The sequence below is a fragment of the Lissotriton helveticus genome, chromosome 7 (genome assembly GCF_964261635.1).
Source record: "Lissotriton helveticus chromosome 7, aLisHel1.1, whole genome shotgun sequence".
NCBI classification, from domain to species: Eukaryota; Metazoa; Chordata; class Amphibia; order Caudata; family Salamandridae; genus Lissotriton; species Lissotriton helveticus.
In genome coordinates, this window is record NC_136068.1 from 1,200,783,265 (window position 1) to 1,200,801,484 (window position 18,220).

The 18,220-nt window shown below is 46.5% G+C and overlaps 1 protein-coding gene across 1 annotated transcript in view; it reads right to left on the reverse strand.

Annotated features, from left to right (window-relative positions):
- SUZ12 (SUZ12 polycomb repressive complex 2 subunit) overlaps positions 1-18,220 on the reverse strand; it is a 979,834-nt gene that overhangs the window by 633,442 nt on the left and 328,172 nt on the right. The window contains exon 8 of the mRNA XM_078654391.1: positions 2,777-2,879. Coding sequence (XP_078510517.1) covers positions 2,777-2,879 — 103 coding nt within the window. The remainder of the gene's footprint in view (positions 1-2,776; positions 2,880-18,220) is intronic.

Sequence of the window (18,220 nt, forward strand, 5' to 3'; positions counted from 1 at the left end):
TACGGGACACCGCATAGATAGACAAGTGGAATCATATCAGACAAGTAAACAATAGAAGAGACAAGTACACACTAGTACAGAAATAGTTCACTGAAATGATGCCTATCCCTGCTGTCATGCTACGAGTCACTGACCAGCAGTTCCATAGTAAGCTCAAGGTTCTTGATAGAGTTAAGAAGGGAAAATGCTAGGGGATGCGCCAGACTAAAGCAGGATAACCTGTGAAGACAGGAATGACCTCCAATATTATTGAAGCAACAAAATCTCATCAACAAAACAGCTAAGTGCTCCGTTCAGTGTCCTGTCCTATTATTATGCCATGGTTCATCTAGACTAATACGGGTTGGTACCAGTTTCACCATAGTCAATAAATGGCTTTACTACTTTAGAGATGTTAGATGGATCTTGCTTTAATGATCAAGTAATATAGCAAGGAGGGCCTGGACTGGTGCTGCAAATACCGTGAAAAAACTCAGTAACCCAACAGAAGCAACTGGGGAAACGGGAACTTGATGAAATAGGGATGGCCCTGTTGATAAAAGGAAGACAGGAAATCTATTCAATCAAGTGTTCAACATAGGTAGCGGACAGGTTTAGAGCTTGTATGCGAGAGATTAGCAGGTGGATGAGGGAGAAGTGGATCAACAGAATGGGGAGAAAACAGAGATTGTGGTATTTGGAGTGGATAGTTCTATCTGGAATGACCACTGGTGGCCAGATAAACGTGGTACCTTACCTATCCAAGCGGCAGCAGCCAAAAACCTTGGTGTGATGTTTGACAGCACCTTGACTTTGGACACCCAGGTCAAGAGAATGGTTAGTTCTTGTTTTTGGATGATCAGGATCTATTTTGTAGAAAATACTGCCTCGTCTTCCAAAAGAGCTCAGGGTGCTAGTGGTCATTGTACTCATCACTTCCCATCTAGACTACCACAATGTCCTGTTTATAACATCAACCAACTTTCATTAAACATGCTCCAAATCAATCAGAATACGGCTGCACACCTGGTCCTGGGAGTACCCAAATACTTATGAGTTAGGAAAGATTTGAGATATCTTCACTGGCTGCAAATAAGGAAACTGGTGTCCTTCAAATCGCTTTGCTTGACGCATAAAGCCCTCCACTCTCAGGGATCGCGCTATCTTAGGACAACCCTGAATTGGTATGTTCCCAGGCGACCTTTGAGATCAGAGGAACGCCATAACATAACGGTTCCACAATGTAGGAAAGTCAGGTGGGGGAATGTGCTTTCACAGTGGTGGCTGCCAGGTTGTGGAACTCCCTCCCTGAATTTATCATGAGCCTCAGCTCGCACCTGTTCCGTAAGCCACTTAAAACATGGCTTTTTGTGGCTTAGGCTTCCGTTAAGGGGTTACATTACAGTGTGCTAGTCTGCTTTGAGATGCCAATCACCACTTTTTCTTCTCTGTTGATAGCCCTTTGTTGCCTTCTGGGCTAACACGCTTTAGAAATATCACAAACACACCAGTTTGTCTTTTTTTTTTTTTTTTTTTTAAAGACGTTTATTAAAGATTCAGTAATACACAGCGTCTAGCACATAACCCGGAGGCTGGCCGCTATTTATCATACGTAAAGCATATAAAACATCAAATCTGTGGTAACGGCCATCCTTGCCAAGTCATAAATCGTGTAAATAACATCTGAATACTTTCGGACCGTAGTGTTCACTGACCTATGTCGTCTCATTTTATAATAAACAACCATAACTTGTCTCTATGAGAATTAGGATCGTACCAGTCATTATCAACATCCTACAGGGTTACATTATACAATCATTTTCGATCGGGTCCTAAGCACATCATCATATCATGGAGACAGTCCCCTTCACGAGCCATATCACTAGCCTCGCCTGGCACTCCCTGCGACACCAGTTTGTCTTGATCCACAGCTGGAAACTGGAGATGGATAAGGAAGGAGATGGATAGGGAAGGAGATATAGAAAGCTAACTATCAATTCAAATTATGGTTGGGAAGTCACCAGCGAGATATGCCAAACTCAGTTGAGCTGTTTATGAACAGATATAGCCCAGGGGTGCACCAAAGAGGAAAGCCATCTAACATGCTGATGCCATCATCAAAAAAGCACAAGGATGTCTTGGAAGGAAAATCCTTTGACTCTATGACAACTAGCTCTCAATGCCCAAATTATACGTGGGTGAATAGTTTGGAGTGACATCCAAAGTTTGTCAGACATGCAGGACTTCATCAATAGCACCTTCTATGGAGAAGTGAAGGGACAGGTAAAGCGACTTGATTCGGGGAGCCAAAATGCGGATAACACACAAAATATTATGTGCAATGATGCATCAGAGCGCAAGAAACAAACTTGCCAGGTAAAATTTACTGTGGTTAATTCAGCATAGCAAAATGCTAACTTCTAAATCAAGATAACAGTCTGGGGTCTAAGGACGGGCAAGGTAGCACTTTTGAATGAATTGCCAAGAAATTATGACAGTGGTTCACATTCAGAACCATCTTGCCAGGGAACTAGTGCCATACCTCAACATGAACAACAAATGTGGATTGGTGGCATGATCTGGGTACATATTTGCTAATTGTAGCTGAAGGAGAGCGCAGCTAGTCAAGGGAAAAGAGGTTCTAACGACCACATACAAGCAACAGATCAGTGTAAACGTATCACCTACTCAAGAATATTGAAAAAGATAGACCACACAAAGTCATGCAGAATCAAAACAAAAGTAGAAAAATAGTTTATCTCACAACATAGCATGTAAACACCTCTGGGCGATTTACCTGTTTTTGTCAAACACAGTCATTTGAGCTATAAATGTTTTTTCACCATCGTCCCGGTGTGAGGAATTTCGTTTCTTTCTTGCTGGAACTTCCTCTGTGAAATCTACATTAGAAAGACATTTCACATTGGTTTTCTCTGTTATTCATTAATCATAATACACAAAACGTTTTTCAAATTGTTATATCATAGTATTTAAAATTCCTAGAAACACGTATAGCTGTATAAATGTTTAATAACCGATATCACATACTTTTAGAAGACTCCATTTGCTTGTAATCGTAGAGGGCCAGTTTGTGGACATACTTATTATACACTTGAGATGTCATGCAGTCTGAGTGACAGGAGATAAAGCAAAAGAAAGACTACTAGAAACAAGGAAGGAAATGTTAGAACAGAGTGCTTTAATATGAGGAAACTTAATTTGGTCCCAAGATACACTACATCAGAGGCTATGTTTCACCAGCAACCGTAATGGATTAGATGACTAAGTACTGACCATTATGACAATCACAAACCTTGGCAAAACGCCACTTGCCTTAGGAATTTAAGCTCTGCGGGAAAGTAACTAGCCCTAACAGAAGATCAAACAATATAATCTTGGAAGATTGTGGGAATTATGGGCAAAATAGAAGAAAGATTAGTGAATTTACTAGAAATATTTTGCCTTCTTTTGTACACTGGTACAAAAGAAACATGTATTTAAAAAAAAAGGGGGAGAGAATGCTATTCACAATCAACGCAACAAACAAGTTACTTAATTTTGGTGACAATCTTTCTAGTGGATACCCTATCTAACCGTAGACTTCTCACTCTGTGAATATTCCCCAGGCATCAGACTGTAAACTGAAAATTTCAAAGCAGTACCCTGCGTCAGTAGGTGGCATCACGTGGCTCCACACATACCTTGTTCCGCTCCAGTAGAACAAGTTACTTACCTTAATTAATGCCTTATCTGGTTGAGATGCTTTCTAGCTGTACATTCCTTACCATAGAATATTTCCCAGGCGTCAGACTGGATCTGGAAATTCTTTAGCAATCCCCTTGCATGTCCCTAGGTGGAGTCGGATGATTCATCTAGCCAACGCAGTGGTCGTAGCTGTAGCTAAGGTGGAGTGAGCTCTAAAGCCCCCAGGGGCCATGTCTTGGCCATTAAGTAGCATAGCTTAATGCAGATCCATCGAGAGAGAGTTCTCTTCTGAATTGCCTTCCCTTTCTTTGCAAATCCAAAATGAGTTGATTGTCCGCCCAGAATTCTTAGGTACGAACGATCGATATGGTAAGATAACTCTTTTTCGGCCGAGGCAGTGGGAGTCTATCTGGAAGGATTTTGAGGCAGGGGAGGTATATAACGAAATAAGTTACTTACCTCCGTTAACGCCTTATCTGGTAGAGGCTCTATATAGCTGCAGATTCGTTACCTTTAGAATGATCACAAGGTGTCAGACTGGATTCATGAATGTTTCTCGAGCAGTACCCCTGCGCACTGCAAGGTGGAGTCGTTCAGCTCCGTGTGACGTCATCGTCTGAACCGGAATGGATGTGTAGGGTGTCTATATATGCACCACGCAGGCGCGCAGAAACGGGTTTCACTTGTGTGGAAATCTATGGCCCTGAAAGAGGAACAACCCTGTCCCTAGAAATTCGTTCCCGTGGATGGGTGGGTTGGTAAGCAGTGTGCGGCTTGATACAGTCTCTACCAGATAAAAGGTTACTGAAGGTAAGTAACTTGTTCATCTGATATAGACTTCAGATACCCAAGTAATACCTCCCCAGAGGAGGGTCTGTGGACCAATTTAATACGAGTGTGGTCCGTCACTGACATCAGGCATACTAGTTGTTGACAAAACATCAAAAGAAGTCAATCGAAAATTGACTGAGGGGGAGATCGATTCGGATCTGCACTGATGGTGCGGAATAGGCGGCCCTGAGGTCAGCGCCTGGGGTGGGACCTATACGGCACTTCAGGCGTGGAGGGCACGAACGACGACATGCAGAGCCAACTGACGCTACCTACCAGCGCACAAGGGGATTGCGCAAAAATGTCCAGATCCAGTCTAACGCCTGGAGAATATTCTAAGATAAGGAATCTGCAGCTAGAAGTCTATCAGATGCAATGAGTGGAGCCGCATACAAGCGCCACATATGTGTGCTGACGTCAGTTGCTTTCTTATGCAGTCCATGCCCTAAGGTACAGAGCCTATCGCAGATTGGCATGAACAGTGCTCGGGTCTCTAAATTGTGACTTTTGTAGATGGAAAAAAAAGTCCAGTTCACAAAATGCAGAGGTGGGAAGATCGGTAACAAATCTGCAGATAGTGCCCACCAGAAAGATTATTACTGAAGGCTAGTCACTTGTTCTTCTGACACGTACTTCTACCTGCACATTGCTCACCTTGTGAGTAGATACCATAGTAGTACCTTCCGAGTTGGTGGGTCTGAACTGGCTTAGACCAAAAAGACCTGCAGGAGCAAGGAGGCAAAATGCCTCTCTCAATGGCCAGACTGTTGAGGCAGTAGTGCATTGTGAAAGTATGCACCAAAGCCCACCTAGACACCTCACAATTATCCACAGCAGGCACTGTGCATGCCACGGCAGAATAGCCACTGGTGGGACAAGCTTTTTAACCTTGTGAAGGCTGCCTCCTAGCCAGTGCAAGGCAGATCCTAATGCTGAGATCAGGAGATGGTCCATTTTTGCACTGTCTGACTCCCACAAACCGCTGAAGAGCCACCCGATGTTCTTTAGTATGATCTGCATAAAAACTCAGTGCTCTTGAGTAAAAACTATGGAGTCCCTTTTCCCCCTTAAAGGGACGAGGTAAGGCAAAAATGCAGGAAGGGTGATAGCTTCCAGACATAAAATGGAGTGACTACTTTCGGCAGAAAGGAAGCTCTTATCCTTAACACTAACTTATCTAGGAAATATGTTGTATAACTGGACGGCAGAGATCTTGCAGCTCGCCACACGCCTAGCCAATGTTATGAGATGGGAAAGACAGTTTTCAACATCAGAAGCCTTAATGAACAACTGCGCAGTGGCTCGAAAAGGGTGCATATCAATAAGTGAGAACTAGATAAAAGTTGCAGTGGGGCATCCCACTGTGGGATCACAAAAGGTTTTGGAGGGAAGCACTGTTCCAAACCTTTCAATTATGTCATTACAATAAAGAAGGCTGATCCAGCAAAACTAATTAAAAAAAAGCTAAACAAGCAGACCCGTTGCCTTTAATAGTGCCAAAGTACTTCCTTGCTGGCCCATCAACAAAACAAAAAACAAAAAGTCTGACAATTTTGCTTGCAGTGAATCATTGTGGTGGAATATGCACGAATCCACTAATCAGAGGCATACACAGATTTTGGAAGAGGGATGTCTCAATATGACATTAACAACCTCACCATGAAGTTCAAATGCAGTCAACTGCTGTTGCTCAAACTCCAATCATGAAGAGGCAGATTTCGCAGGCCAGGGTGCAGCCCTCTGCAATGCTGCTTGCTGCAGAAGATCCTCCCGAAGCAGCAGCTTTATCTGTGGACAGAAGCTTATTCCAGTGAGTTTCGGTATCACAATCTCCTGACCCAATCGAGTGCCACTAGAACGAGTTGGGCATGTTTGTTCCTGATCCTTAGAACTTGAAACAGAAGAGGAAGCAGCACAAAGGCATAAAGGAACTCCAATGCGCTAAAGTGCTCAGGTTGTGCATTCTTGGCAGTGATGAAAAGATCAAGGCGTGGGTCTCCCCAATAATAGAAGAACCTATTATTGGGGAACCTACCTCTGGGTGTAACTGCTCTCAAGAGATCAGCTAGGCGTTAGCAGCTGAGTTCACCAACCATGCCATTTAGACATCTCCAACAGGTACTACACCAGCATACAAATTCCCTGAAGGTACGGTAACTTCCAAAGGTGTAGAGACTCCTGGTCGACGACAAAGACACCCGCCTGCTGCGGTACCACATAGCGTGGTATTGCCCATGAGCACTTGCACCACTGGTTCTCTGATAGTGGGCAGAAAGTAAATCAATACCAAGTGAACTGCACTCAACTATGACAAACTGATGTGGAGTCCAGCTTCTTACGCAGAACAGAGGCCTCGGATCCCCCTCCTCTCCCAGATGGTCTCCTCAAGCCAGGAGGGATGCATTTGCCACCACTGTCAAATCTTGGTGATGTAAGGAGAGGGGTCTGCCACTGACCCAATCGCGGTCCTTCAGCCACCACTGCAGTCTCCTCTGAACTCTGCTGCTGTTTCCAGTGGGGCGTTAGGTTCCAAAGCAGAGCCTGTATATGCTGTCTGGCATGTTTCCCCAGCAGGATACCAGAGGCCAACAATCCTAGTAGCCTCAGTCACCTGCACTGAGATACAGGAGAGAGGCTGAAACACCGAGATCATAGGCAGAATGTCTGGGACTCTCTGCTCCAGGGGAAAGGAACAAGACGGTACAGAGAAAGGGGGGTGTCTCTGAAAGAGTTAGGTGTGACTTCAGCACACGAATAGTGAACCGTAACCATATTAAGATGTTCGCTGCTTTCTGGAGGCGATTGTCGACTGCCTGGGGCGAGCTCACCTTCAACAGCCAGTCATTGAGGTAGGGAAAGACTGGTACCAGACAACCTTTGAAGGAGTGTTGAGACCATGACCATCACTCTGGTTGAAAACTGAGGGGCAATTGTGAGGCCAAAAGGGAGCAGTGAACAGAAAATCCTCCTGGCCCACTGTGAACCACAGGTAGCGCCTGTTGGCCTGCAGGAAGCGAATACGGAAACAAGTGTCCTGCAGATCCAATGTCACCATCCAGTCTCCAGTGTCCAGTGTCTACGGCAGGACCCGGGCTAGCAAGAGCATCTTGAATATATCCTTCCGCAGGAAGGCATCTATCCCTCTCCGGCTCCGGGAAGTAGTAGGAGTACCACCCAATTCCAATGATGGAAACCTTTCTATGGCCCCTATGGCTGAAAGGATCTGTACTTACTGCTGCAAGACAGACAGGTGCCCCTCTGTCAGCTGTCCTGATGGTAATGGAAGGTGCAGGGGTTGGAATGAAATGGGGGCTCAGTCCTAAAGAACAATATGAAGGACATTTGTGTATGAGGTGGTGCCTTGCCACACCTGGAGGAAATGCTAGTTTGCAGCTGCTGGAGGGGCGAGAGACTGCGATACACATCCCTGAAGCCCTGGGTGTTTTCTTTGTGAGAAGTGGTCTCAGCCACGAAAAGGCTAAAAGGCCTGCTGGACTGGCTGCGGGCCTGCTATTGGCAGGACTTAAGAGCCCTTGACATAGCCAAAGAGGGACACCATTTCTCGTGAATTGCCTGCTGGGGGCAGATAGGGACAAGGAATAAGCAGTGGCCCTACTTTCCTTAAGCTGTTCCAGGGCTCAATTCGCTTTTCTGACAAAAAGGCAGGAGTCATCATGCATGTCTATTAAAGATGCTTGAACATCCCCATCGAGGCCCATAAACCTCAACCAATGTTCTACTGCATGACCTAAAAAGCCAGTTGTGTCCAAGCAGAAGATGATAAACTTTGCTGCGGGACATATTTTTAATAGCCTGGGTGAAAGGCACCTGCAGGTTATTTGGGAAGCTGGCAAAATTTGGGCCAAGGTGTCCCATAGGGCAAGTATACAGTAACCTAAGAGGTATCTGGCATTGACAGATCAGACAGCAACGTTTGCAGATGAGAATATATGGTTCCCAAAGGATTGAGCTCCCAATCAGGTCGGTGCGGAGGAAGGCAAAAGGATTCAACTTACCACCAAGTTTTCAGTTTAAGTTCCCAAAATAGTATCTGTGAGAGCCTCATTGAAGAGTAAGTGAGGTTCTTTAGATGTCTGGCCCAGATATTATGTAACATCTGGGCTCTGCCACGTGGTAAAGGCAAGGTATTGAATCAGAGGAGTTGCCAGATGGCTGTGCCCCATTGGGATAGGGAAGCTGCTTCAGCTGAGGTCAGGACGAGTTTGGCTCAGTGTCGGAGAGCAGAATGGGCTGGGCTTCCTGATCAGATGTCCGCATCGGAATCGATGCTAAAGAAACCGGCATCGATGCTAAAGAAACCGGTACAGATAATGGAGCTGGGACCAAAGACGGCACCTGGGCTGGCGCAGTAACCAATATTGGTTTTAAGGGCAAAAACTGCACACAGGGTGGTCATGTTAGTGAGAGTTCAACTGGAAGCCCTAGCAGAACTTTGGAGACTGAAGACGAACAAGAGGGAACCAGTAAAATACCAAAGATCCACAGCATGGCCTCAAAAAAGGCCTCAACTAGCTGCAACATCGGGCCCAAGTTTGGGATTCTCTCCGATGGTGATCAGACATTAAGACCGGAGGGCACATTGATGCCCTCCTGCCCTCTCTGGAGTAAGACCGAGACAAGAATGGGCAGAGACCTAAGTTGGCAGGGTATGCCCAGACGTGGGTCCCTTGCTCACTTTGCCACTGGATGCAAGATAGCCTGGCTGATGAGGGCTGGCTGATGAGGGCTGTGAGCCCAAAATCGGTCCCAGGATGATTGTTTCCGGTCCAGGGCAGACAAGGCATGGCAATTCTGAGCTGGACTGTTCCCATGTGGCACAGGGTTAGACTGATTTACATATGGCCATGTCTGAACTGGGGTGGTGGAGTGCGCTAAAGAATGATGATGGATTAAACCCAGATCAGTTGACTGGGGATGAGTCCTTGCAATGTTCAACACTCCATCCATCATCCCCTTTGGTTTTGATTTGTTCGCCCTAAGTTAGTAGGGTATGCCCAGACGTGGGTCCCTTGCTTACTTTGCCACTGGACTCAAGATAGCCTGGCTGTGAGCCCAAAACCGGTCCCTGGATGCTTGTTTCCAGTCCAGGGAAGACATGGCTTGGCAGTTTGGGCTGGACTGTTCCCATGTGGCACAGGGTCAGACTGATTTGCATATGGCCGTGTCTAAACTGGGGTGTCGGAGTGAGCTAAATAATGATGGATTAAATCCAGATCAGTTAATTGGGGGTGAGTGCTTGCAATGTTTAACACTCCGTCCTTCATCCCCTTTGGTTTTTCGACATATGCATCTGCCCTCCTGCTGCTGAGCTTAGCTCGAGCAGGGGAAGGTAGAACAATAGGTTTACTGTCGCAGGGAGGTGTGACCAACTCCCAGGCAGCACTTAGTGTATTGGGAGGCAGTGGGGGCACTTGCCAGAGCCACCAGACCGCTTTGAAAGGCTCCTTTGGTGCCTTCCTTGCATACTCCAGTTGGAACTAGTTCAGGGAGCTATTGGCTCCCATACTGGCATAAAAATGGGCAAAGGACATGGGAGCCTACTGCCCTCTGTCCAGCCCCTCCTCTGGGAGGGATCCTTGAATCGTCCCTTAAGGGCTTACCTTTGGGTGGCTCTTCAGATTTGTTGTGGGACAAGGTTCAAATCCGAAACCACTTAAACTTCAACCGCCTAGGCCCCTTGGACTTGGTTGGACTTTGCCTGGAACAAAAACTGCATCAATGAAGACTCCTGCTGCTCCTGGTCTCGTCGACCTACAAATCTTCTGTGTCATCTGTGCCTGTACTTCATCCATGTTCTTCTCCAGGCCTGTGGGTATCTAAGACACCCAAAGTAATCTCCTTTGGAATGAAGGGGTCACTCTCCTGCAACCACAGGCACAGCAACAAGGCTGACCAGTCTGCTGCTCCTGAGGTCCCACGGACTCGGAAAGGCTCAGCAACACAGGTGGTGGTTCTAGAACACCCTCGAGACCTGCACTGTCTTCTCAGCAAGTTTAAGTCCAGTATCCCTTGGCAGAACCTAAGGAACAGAATCACTGTGCACTGCGTTGACTTGCCACTACCAAGGCTCGTTGACTCTGCCCTCCAGAGATCTTTGGGCCACAAGGAGCTCCAGCATCTCATGCTACCAAGATCTTCGTCCTCACCGCATCCTGTGCACTCTGGGCCTGCATCTTTGGTGAGCTGCTCAGGGCTTTCTTGCTACTCCTGTGACTTCGGCCTGTGGGTCCTCTTGAGTGTCTTCTTTGGCTTTAGTGGGCTCCACTGCTTGCTCAGGGCCTGTTCTGACTCTACTGCCTTTGTTGAGTCCCCTGGACCTTCCTGGTCTTGACACTGCACCTTCTTCGTTTACAAAGTCTGTTGCTGCTGCCAAGGCTTGTTGGTGCTCCTGCCGAACAAAGACCCCCTGGTTCTCGACTTCCGACGTGGGACAGCTCGTGAACGGCTCCTGGTCTTCCACAGCATCACCTGGTCCTCACAGCTGCAACGACAAGGTCAAGTCAACTCTCCTGCATCTTCAGGCATTGGTGGTCATTGGTTTACCGTGCCTCCTGTTCACTCCCAAGTGGCATAGACTCTGCCCCCTCTGCTTGCAGGTACTCCTCTTCAAGAATCCATCCTTGGATTCCAATCGCCATTTTCACCTTCTTCGCCAGCGGCATCTTCACTGAAGTCCTCCATTGTGGTCTACAGCAGTTTCCGACGTCACCTCGTACCTATGCATCCGGCTTCCCTGGTGTAGGTATCCTGGTTCCTGGGGTATCCACGGGTGGGGTGACTCTCCAACGTTCCATCTTTCAAGGGGTTTCTTCAGTGTCCACCGGGAAGGGTTCTTCTTCGAAACTGCTACTGCGACTAACCCATTGACTTGCATTGAGTACGCAGCTGTGTTTCCACTCTGCACACATTCTCCATGGGTTTCCGGGGTACTTACCATGGGAGGTTCCTTGGGTCCCCAGCTCTTCTAAGTCAAATCTCTACTTCTGTCTGTTTGCATTCCACTTCTTTAGTATATGGTTTGGTCTCCCCCTAGAGACCAATGTGCATTTGTGCTTACTTACTTGTTCCGTTTTGAAATATTGTGTATTGTGTTGATATCTCCGGGTAGGAGATATACCAATGTGATAGTGAGTGTTGTCTAATAAACCCTTATTTTTATAACTACACTGTGTGCTTCTTTTTCGTTTAACCTACACTAGATAATTAGTAGTATTAAAACAAGCTGCTTAACACTACTTCTGGACTAAGCCTAAATGCTGCTCTACACAGCTACCACTTAGAGAGCTTTCTAAGGCTGTTTGAGACCACTACAATCACCATAAGGGTTGGCTGAATTAGTGACAGGTGCTCCACTTAAACAAATGAGCACCATATCAGGGTTGGATTGGGATTAAAAATTGTCCGGGACACGCAAAAAAAAGTGGCCCACATGTGCATATCGCCTTTCCGCAAAACATTCCATCAGTAAAGTTTTATAAAAAAAAGAGGGGGGGGGGGGGGGGAATCTCTCACAGGGGCATGTTTTCTTAACTTCACTTAAATAAAAAAAATGCACTGATTAGTTAACACTGGTGTAACACACCTGAATACAAGTGAGGCCACTTCTGCTCAGGCCCCCTGCCTCCACTCAATATGCATACATGAATGGGCAGGCCCAGCGAGAGAAAGGGAGTGACATCTCTGCCTGTTGATAAACGGGAGGTAATGGACGCCCATCTGCCTCTCGAAAGGCCACTCAGGCAGCCACTGGGCTGCTGGAGGCATCTGAACAGCACAGACAGTGCCCAAATTGGTCCCGAGTCTGCACAAAAAAGCAACCCACAGCTGAAACTCGGATACCGGCCCTTCGGCCATTGCTCGAGTGACCTTATCAATCAGGCCCTGCATCAAATACTAAGCCAGCCTCCTACACAGCCAGACTGCAATACTCAAGGACTTGCACATTTAAGTCAAACCTGACTGCCCTAAGTTTCAGTTTCAACACTGATCACTTTAATAATAGAAAGATGCAAAACAGTTGAGGAAAATCTATCCTGTTTTTCTAAAATATCAGCCACGATTGGTTAACATTACAGAAACATTTGGGCACACTGAGTCAGATGTATGGAGGAAAGCACTTTAAAAAAGGTTTTCATTAACTTGTTTGAAACGATTTAGGTCCAAAAAGATTAAAAAGAGATTTTCAAAAAGTCGAACAGCAGCGTGCAAAGTGTGAATGCGTAGCAAGCACCGAGGGGCTAATCATGTGGGATTTAGTTACATTGGGAGGGCGTAGGAGGGGCATATGAGCTGGGGTTAAGCTGCTACTGTTGTGGGCTTTATCAGAGAAAAACGTATAAAACAAAACCAACTATTTAATTTCAATTGGCAGTGCGGATCCCTTATTTCTGATGTAAAATCGTGGTTGTAGACTGAGGGTTGCAAATGTGTGATGCTTTACTGTGGACTTTGCATTGGTGTACTGTTTTTGAGAGATCTTTTTTCCCCATGGTTGTTTTTGGTAATTCCTGTGAAGCTGTCTGGAGATTAAAAGGAGAGTATTGGACACTTATCAGCCTGACAAATGCACATTGAAAAATCAGGTGAACATCTAAGACCATATTTGCTTAGGAATTGACATTTATAGGCTCTCTGGCACATCCCACACGTCACAGATGACAGAAATGTGATTCAACAGTAGGATTTCCCTTGTTGCTCTGCATTTTTCTGAAACAAAATAGACAACTATGAAGTGCTTTTTTTATCAATGGATTATTACAATTTAAAAGTGTTGCATGGTCACTGCTTATGCGCAATTCACCAAGTTTACTGCAACGAGCAAGGTGCATTTGGATTAAATACTTTTATCGTGACTCCATTGCTGCAAGCCTGTAGGTGGTTTCCAGTTATTATCATGTTGATTCTCGTCAGAGTGAGGGAACATAATCTACTTCCCCGCTAATAAAATCACAGCTTTGGTCTCCCAGGACTATGCAACATGCCTGCATCAGAGGACACGTTCACTCCATTGTTCTTGCACATAGGTGCACCCCTGCCAGTTTCTTTTAAGCGCCAATCAGTGTGAATTGTTTGTCTGATTGCTTTGCTGGAGGGCAAAGATAAAGTGAAATAACCAAGAGACTTCAACAGAGCACCCATAAATGTAGCTTGATTTATGTTAAGAGTGGTATCTCTTACCCACTGCCAAAACATAATCCAAATCAATCCACGGCATGGAAGAATAAAAAATTAATGTACCCAAGGGAAAGATCCTTCTAGTGAAGCAGTGTAATGTCAAGAAAGAAAGGCTCAAAACAGCAGTGTGGCTCAGATAAATGTAAAATGTAAATGTGTTTGTATTTATATAGCGCACTTCTACACAGAGGTCTCGTAACGCTGTATTCATACCGCTGTGGAACCCATCCTTTCCTGTGAAATGTCCACTTCTGGGCACCCCCAAGGTGAAGCCAGGCATCCAAGCGCTGCTGGGGCCGTTGTGGAGATTAAGCAAGCTATTGCCCTGAGTCACAGCGTGGGACCCATGATTAGACTAGGCACCGAGGCGAGAATTATTAGGTCCGTAGAGTGGCGTGGATATCAGATGAAGAAACCGGTTCATGAGTGGAGCAAGGGAAATGCGCAAGTGATCAATATGACAAAGATGGCCTGGCCACTTAACCTGCCGTATTGATTCCAAAGGTCACATAAGACTGGGTGGTAGAATAGGGTCCTTTTTTCTTTTAAGGTAAACCCTAAGGTGTGGGTTTCAAGCACACAATATGTAATGTCTTCACTGCCAAGGCATGAGGAGCAGAAACCAAGTGAAAAGATACATTTTATTAAAATGAACGGCCATTAGAACATTGGGAACCAAGATAGGAGCGTCCCTAAGTTTAACCTTGTCCAGGCGGAATAGAGGAGTTTTGGCTAAAATGCCGGATATCTTGTCAAACAAGAAGGGAGTGAGCAATAACAAAGTCCATCCCAATGGAGGCGACAGGCTCGAAAGGTTTGTGCGTCGATCTGCTAGAAAGAAGATGCAGTTCCAACAAATTGGAAGACGCCTGGCTAGAGAAAATGAGCGCCTCCATAAATTGACTTATTTGACAACCTCCTTGGTGGCAAAAAAACAATTCCCTCAGACCGGTTTCAATAGGTCCGAAATGCAAGTGCCCATATTTGCATCAGTTTTGGGTAAGTGGAAAAAAAAACATGACATTGTCAGTCAAGCAAGTGAGTAAATACATCATCTGTGACCATTTCCTGCTCCTATACTATACTTGAAAATATCCTGATAGGCCCTGGGAACCCTGGGCCAAATCCTTAGGAATTAGCTACTTATGTTCAGAAATTGGGCTATTGAATGTGGATTGGAAGGTTTTGATTTGTGTTTCGCATCTTGGTCTCTCAAATATTGTACAGGAGCTTTATGATCAGAGAATTGAGAGAAAATGCATTTATGAATGTGATTGTATTATGCGGCTGAGCACTACCAGCTGATGGAGATGCAAGGAGTGGGTACTTTCTTGTTTTGAGACAGTGAAGAGTGCCATGGTGTTGTCCATCTGCACTGTTCACCATTATAGATAGATCACAACTAAAAGTCAGACAGTCCATATTAATCAAACAGCCTTTATATTCAACTCTTGTGCTTCCCATCCGTAAACTTAATGGTTGGTCGAGAAGGATTATTTAAGGAGATATGTGGCAGAAGCATTTCATAAAGAGCCTAGCAGCCTGTATTCATCTCCATGCTGGCACTGGGCGTGGATAGACTAGGACAAGCAGGCTGGCTGACCAACAGCTGATCTCATAGTTCTGAAGATGTAGCCACAGGGAGTGCTGTGGTATTGGAGTCAATCAAACTCTGGTAGCCTGCAGTGCAGAAGTTTTTAGAACCTCAAGACTGAAATGGACTCATCAACGCGGAGGTAAGTAACAGTGCCGCTAATAATAACCCTCCGTGGCTGAGAAAAGACTTTTACTAAACTCATTTCCAGTATTGCCCAATAAAATCAGTCTAGGGTGTGTCATGTAAGTGTAATGGTTGTTAGAGAACCAGAGACTCAAAAGGAAACAAAGACAGACCAGAATCTGCTGTCTCTTGACAATAGTCTACTCTAAGAGAAAGTCATGCAAATAAGTGTAGCACTTTTCATTTAGCAGCGGCAGAAATGACATCATGGTGTCAGACCCATAGTGAAGAACCAAAGTGTTGCACTGAGACCAAATAGAACAATGTACTGCTGGTAGCAATAGTTCGCCACAATTACAAAGGTATTTCATGAACTTCTATAAGAAGGCCATATGAAATAACAGAGTAAAAATAACAGACATTGGCTGATCTAGAAAGTTAGTAGGAGCCGAGGCAAAATTAGAATCTTAAACATCGGCAGAGGGAGGAAGAAAGTCAAATAAAATGTAATTTATCTAGTATGAAGCAGACTTCTTGTGCTATTATAACTACTAGAAATGTATGGGAGTGATAGCCCTGCTCCTTGTCGGTAAGACAATCACTTAAAAGAAATAGTTCTCTGCCTACTGCTCAAGTTTTTTACCACAGTGGATTCAAGCATCATTAATAATTAGGATCCACAGCGCTGAAGGGAGAGCCTACCCCACAAAGAAAAAAGGTGGATTTCTAGTAGTCATGCTGAGGAGGGCAGCAGAAGCACACCAAATCACTTAATCATCTTGGCTGTTGTGAAGACCTGAGTGATAAGCTTGTTCTTCACCTGCACAGCCTCTTGAGACTACAGACATCCTGGACCCATCCCAGTCAGGCTTCCGCAGCAACCACAGCACCGAGACCTCCCCCATCGCTGCCACCGACGACATCAGGATCCTTATGGACAAAGGAGATACAGCCGCCCTCATCCTCCTGGACCTATCAGCAGCCTTCGACACGGTCTGCCACCGCACCCTAACAGCACAACGCCGGAATCCAAGAGAAAGCCCTGGCCTGGCCCACATCCTCTCTCTCCGGCAGAACCCAGAGCGTCCGCCTCCCACCCTTCCGCTCCAAGACCACCGAGATCATCTGCAGCATTCCACAGGGATCATCCCTCAGCCAGACGCTGTTCAATATCTACATGGCACCACTCGCCCACATCACACGACAACACAGCCTCAACATCATCTCCTACGCTGATGACACCCAGCTGATCATATCCCTCACCGAAGATCCCCACACCGCCAAAAGCAACCTCCACAGAGCAATGAAGGCCGTGGCCGAATGGATGAAGCACAGCAGGCTGAAGCTGAATTCTGACAAGACGGAGGTCCTCATCCTCGGCCGCACCCCTCAGCATGGGACGACTCCTGGTGGCCAACATTGCTAGGAACAGCCCCAGAACCCAGCGACCACGCACGTAACCTGGGGGTCATCCTCGACTCTGCCCTCTCCATGACCAAGCAGGTCAACGCCGTCTCCGCCTCCTGCTTCAACAGGATCTTCAAATGGATCCCCTCCAACACAAGAAAAACCGTCACCCAGGCCCTCGCTACCAGCAGACTAGACTACGAGAACGCCCTCTATGCAGGAACAACAAGCAAGCTCCTGAGACGGCTGCAACGCATCTAGAACGCCTCGGCACGACTGATCCTCGACGTCCCCCGACGCAGCCACATCACACCCCACCTGAGAGGCCTGCACTGGCTCCCCGTCAACAAGAGGATCACCTTCAAACTCCTCATCCACACACACACAAAGCCCTACACAGCACCGGACCAGCATACCTCAACGACCGTCTCTGCCTCTACACCCCCACCCGCAGCATACGGTCCACCAACCTCGCCCTCGCCACAGTTCCACGCATCCGGAAAACCACCGGCGGTGGCAGGTCCTTCTCCTACCTCGCCGCCAAGACCTGGAACACTCTCCCCACTGGCCTACGACAGACTCAGGACCTGCTGTCCTTCAGAAGACTCCTCAAGACCTACTTTTGCTTTTGAAGAGCAGAAGCAAATTTGAAGCCGAATAAAACTGACAAAAGACAGGCTATATAGCTGCGTAGCATAAATCTAAGATGGAGGCCCGCTAGATTACTGCAACTCAGGGTTTGAAAGCAGAGGCAAGCCTAGCAGAGGATCTGGGCTGCTCCCATTGTGCTGCGGCCTCCACCCGGGTGACGTACCCAAGGAGAACTGCCACAAGATATGGCGACCATTAGTAGTATATTGCGGGGGTCTCCATGCAGCAACATGAAACAAGAAGGTGGGGCTGAGCTTGTGAGGGACTGTGGCAAAGCGGTGCCTGGCCTAGCCCTTACACACAGACTTGGGAAAGTGAATGCTGGCGACCTTGAAGACCCACATTGTCAACAAATGACCAGCTGTACAACCAAGTAAGGGCCATACGAGATGTCAGACACACTAGACTGGAGCAGTGTGACATCAGAGTCCAGGCATGGACCCACCGGACAAAAAGGGCCACAACTGCTGCATTCATCCCAAGTGCAGTGCCTTGAAAGACCTGCAATGGTGGGCAGCAGACTGCCACATCCTACTACTGGAATATCTCACGGCAAGGCACAGCTGGTGAGAGCTACAGTGCCAATGAAAATTCACAACTGCACCGGTCTGCATTATCTCAGAGCACAGTGAGACCTGAGCGAGGACGTTGAGCATCAGGTCACCAAATAGAAATCACTAGGCAGTGGGGGTGGGGAGGACAACTAATTGAAACTGCTGATACATGAATGTG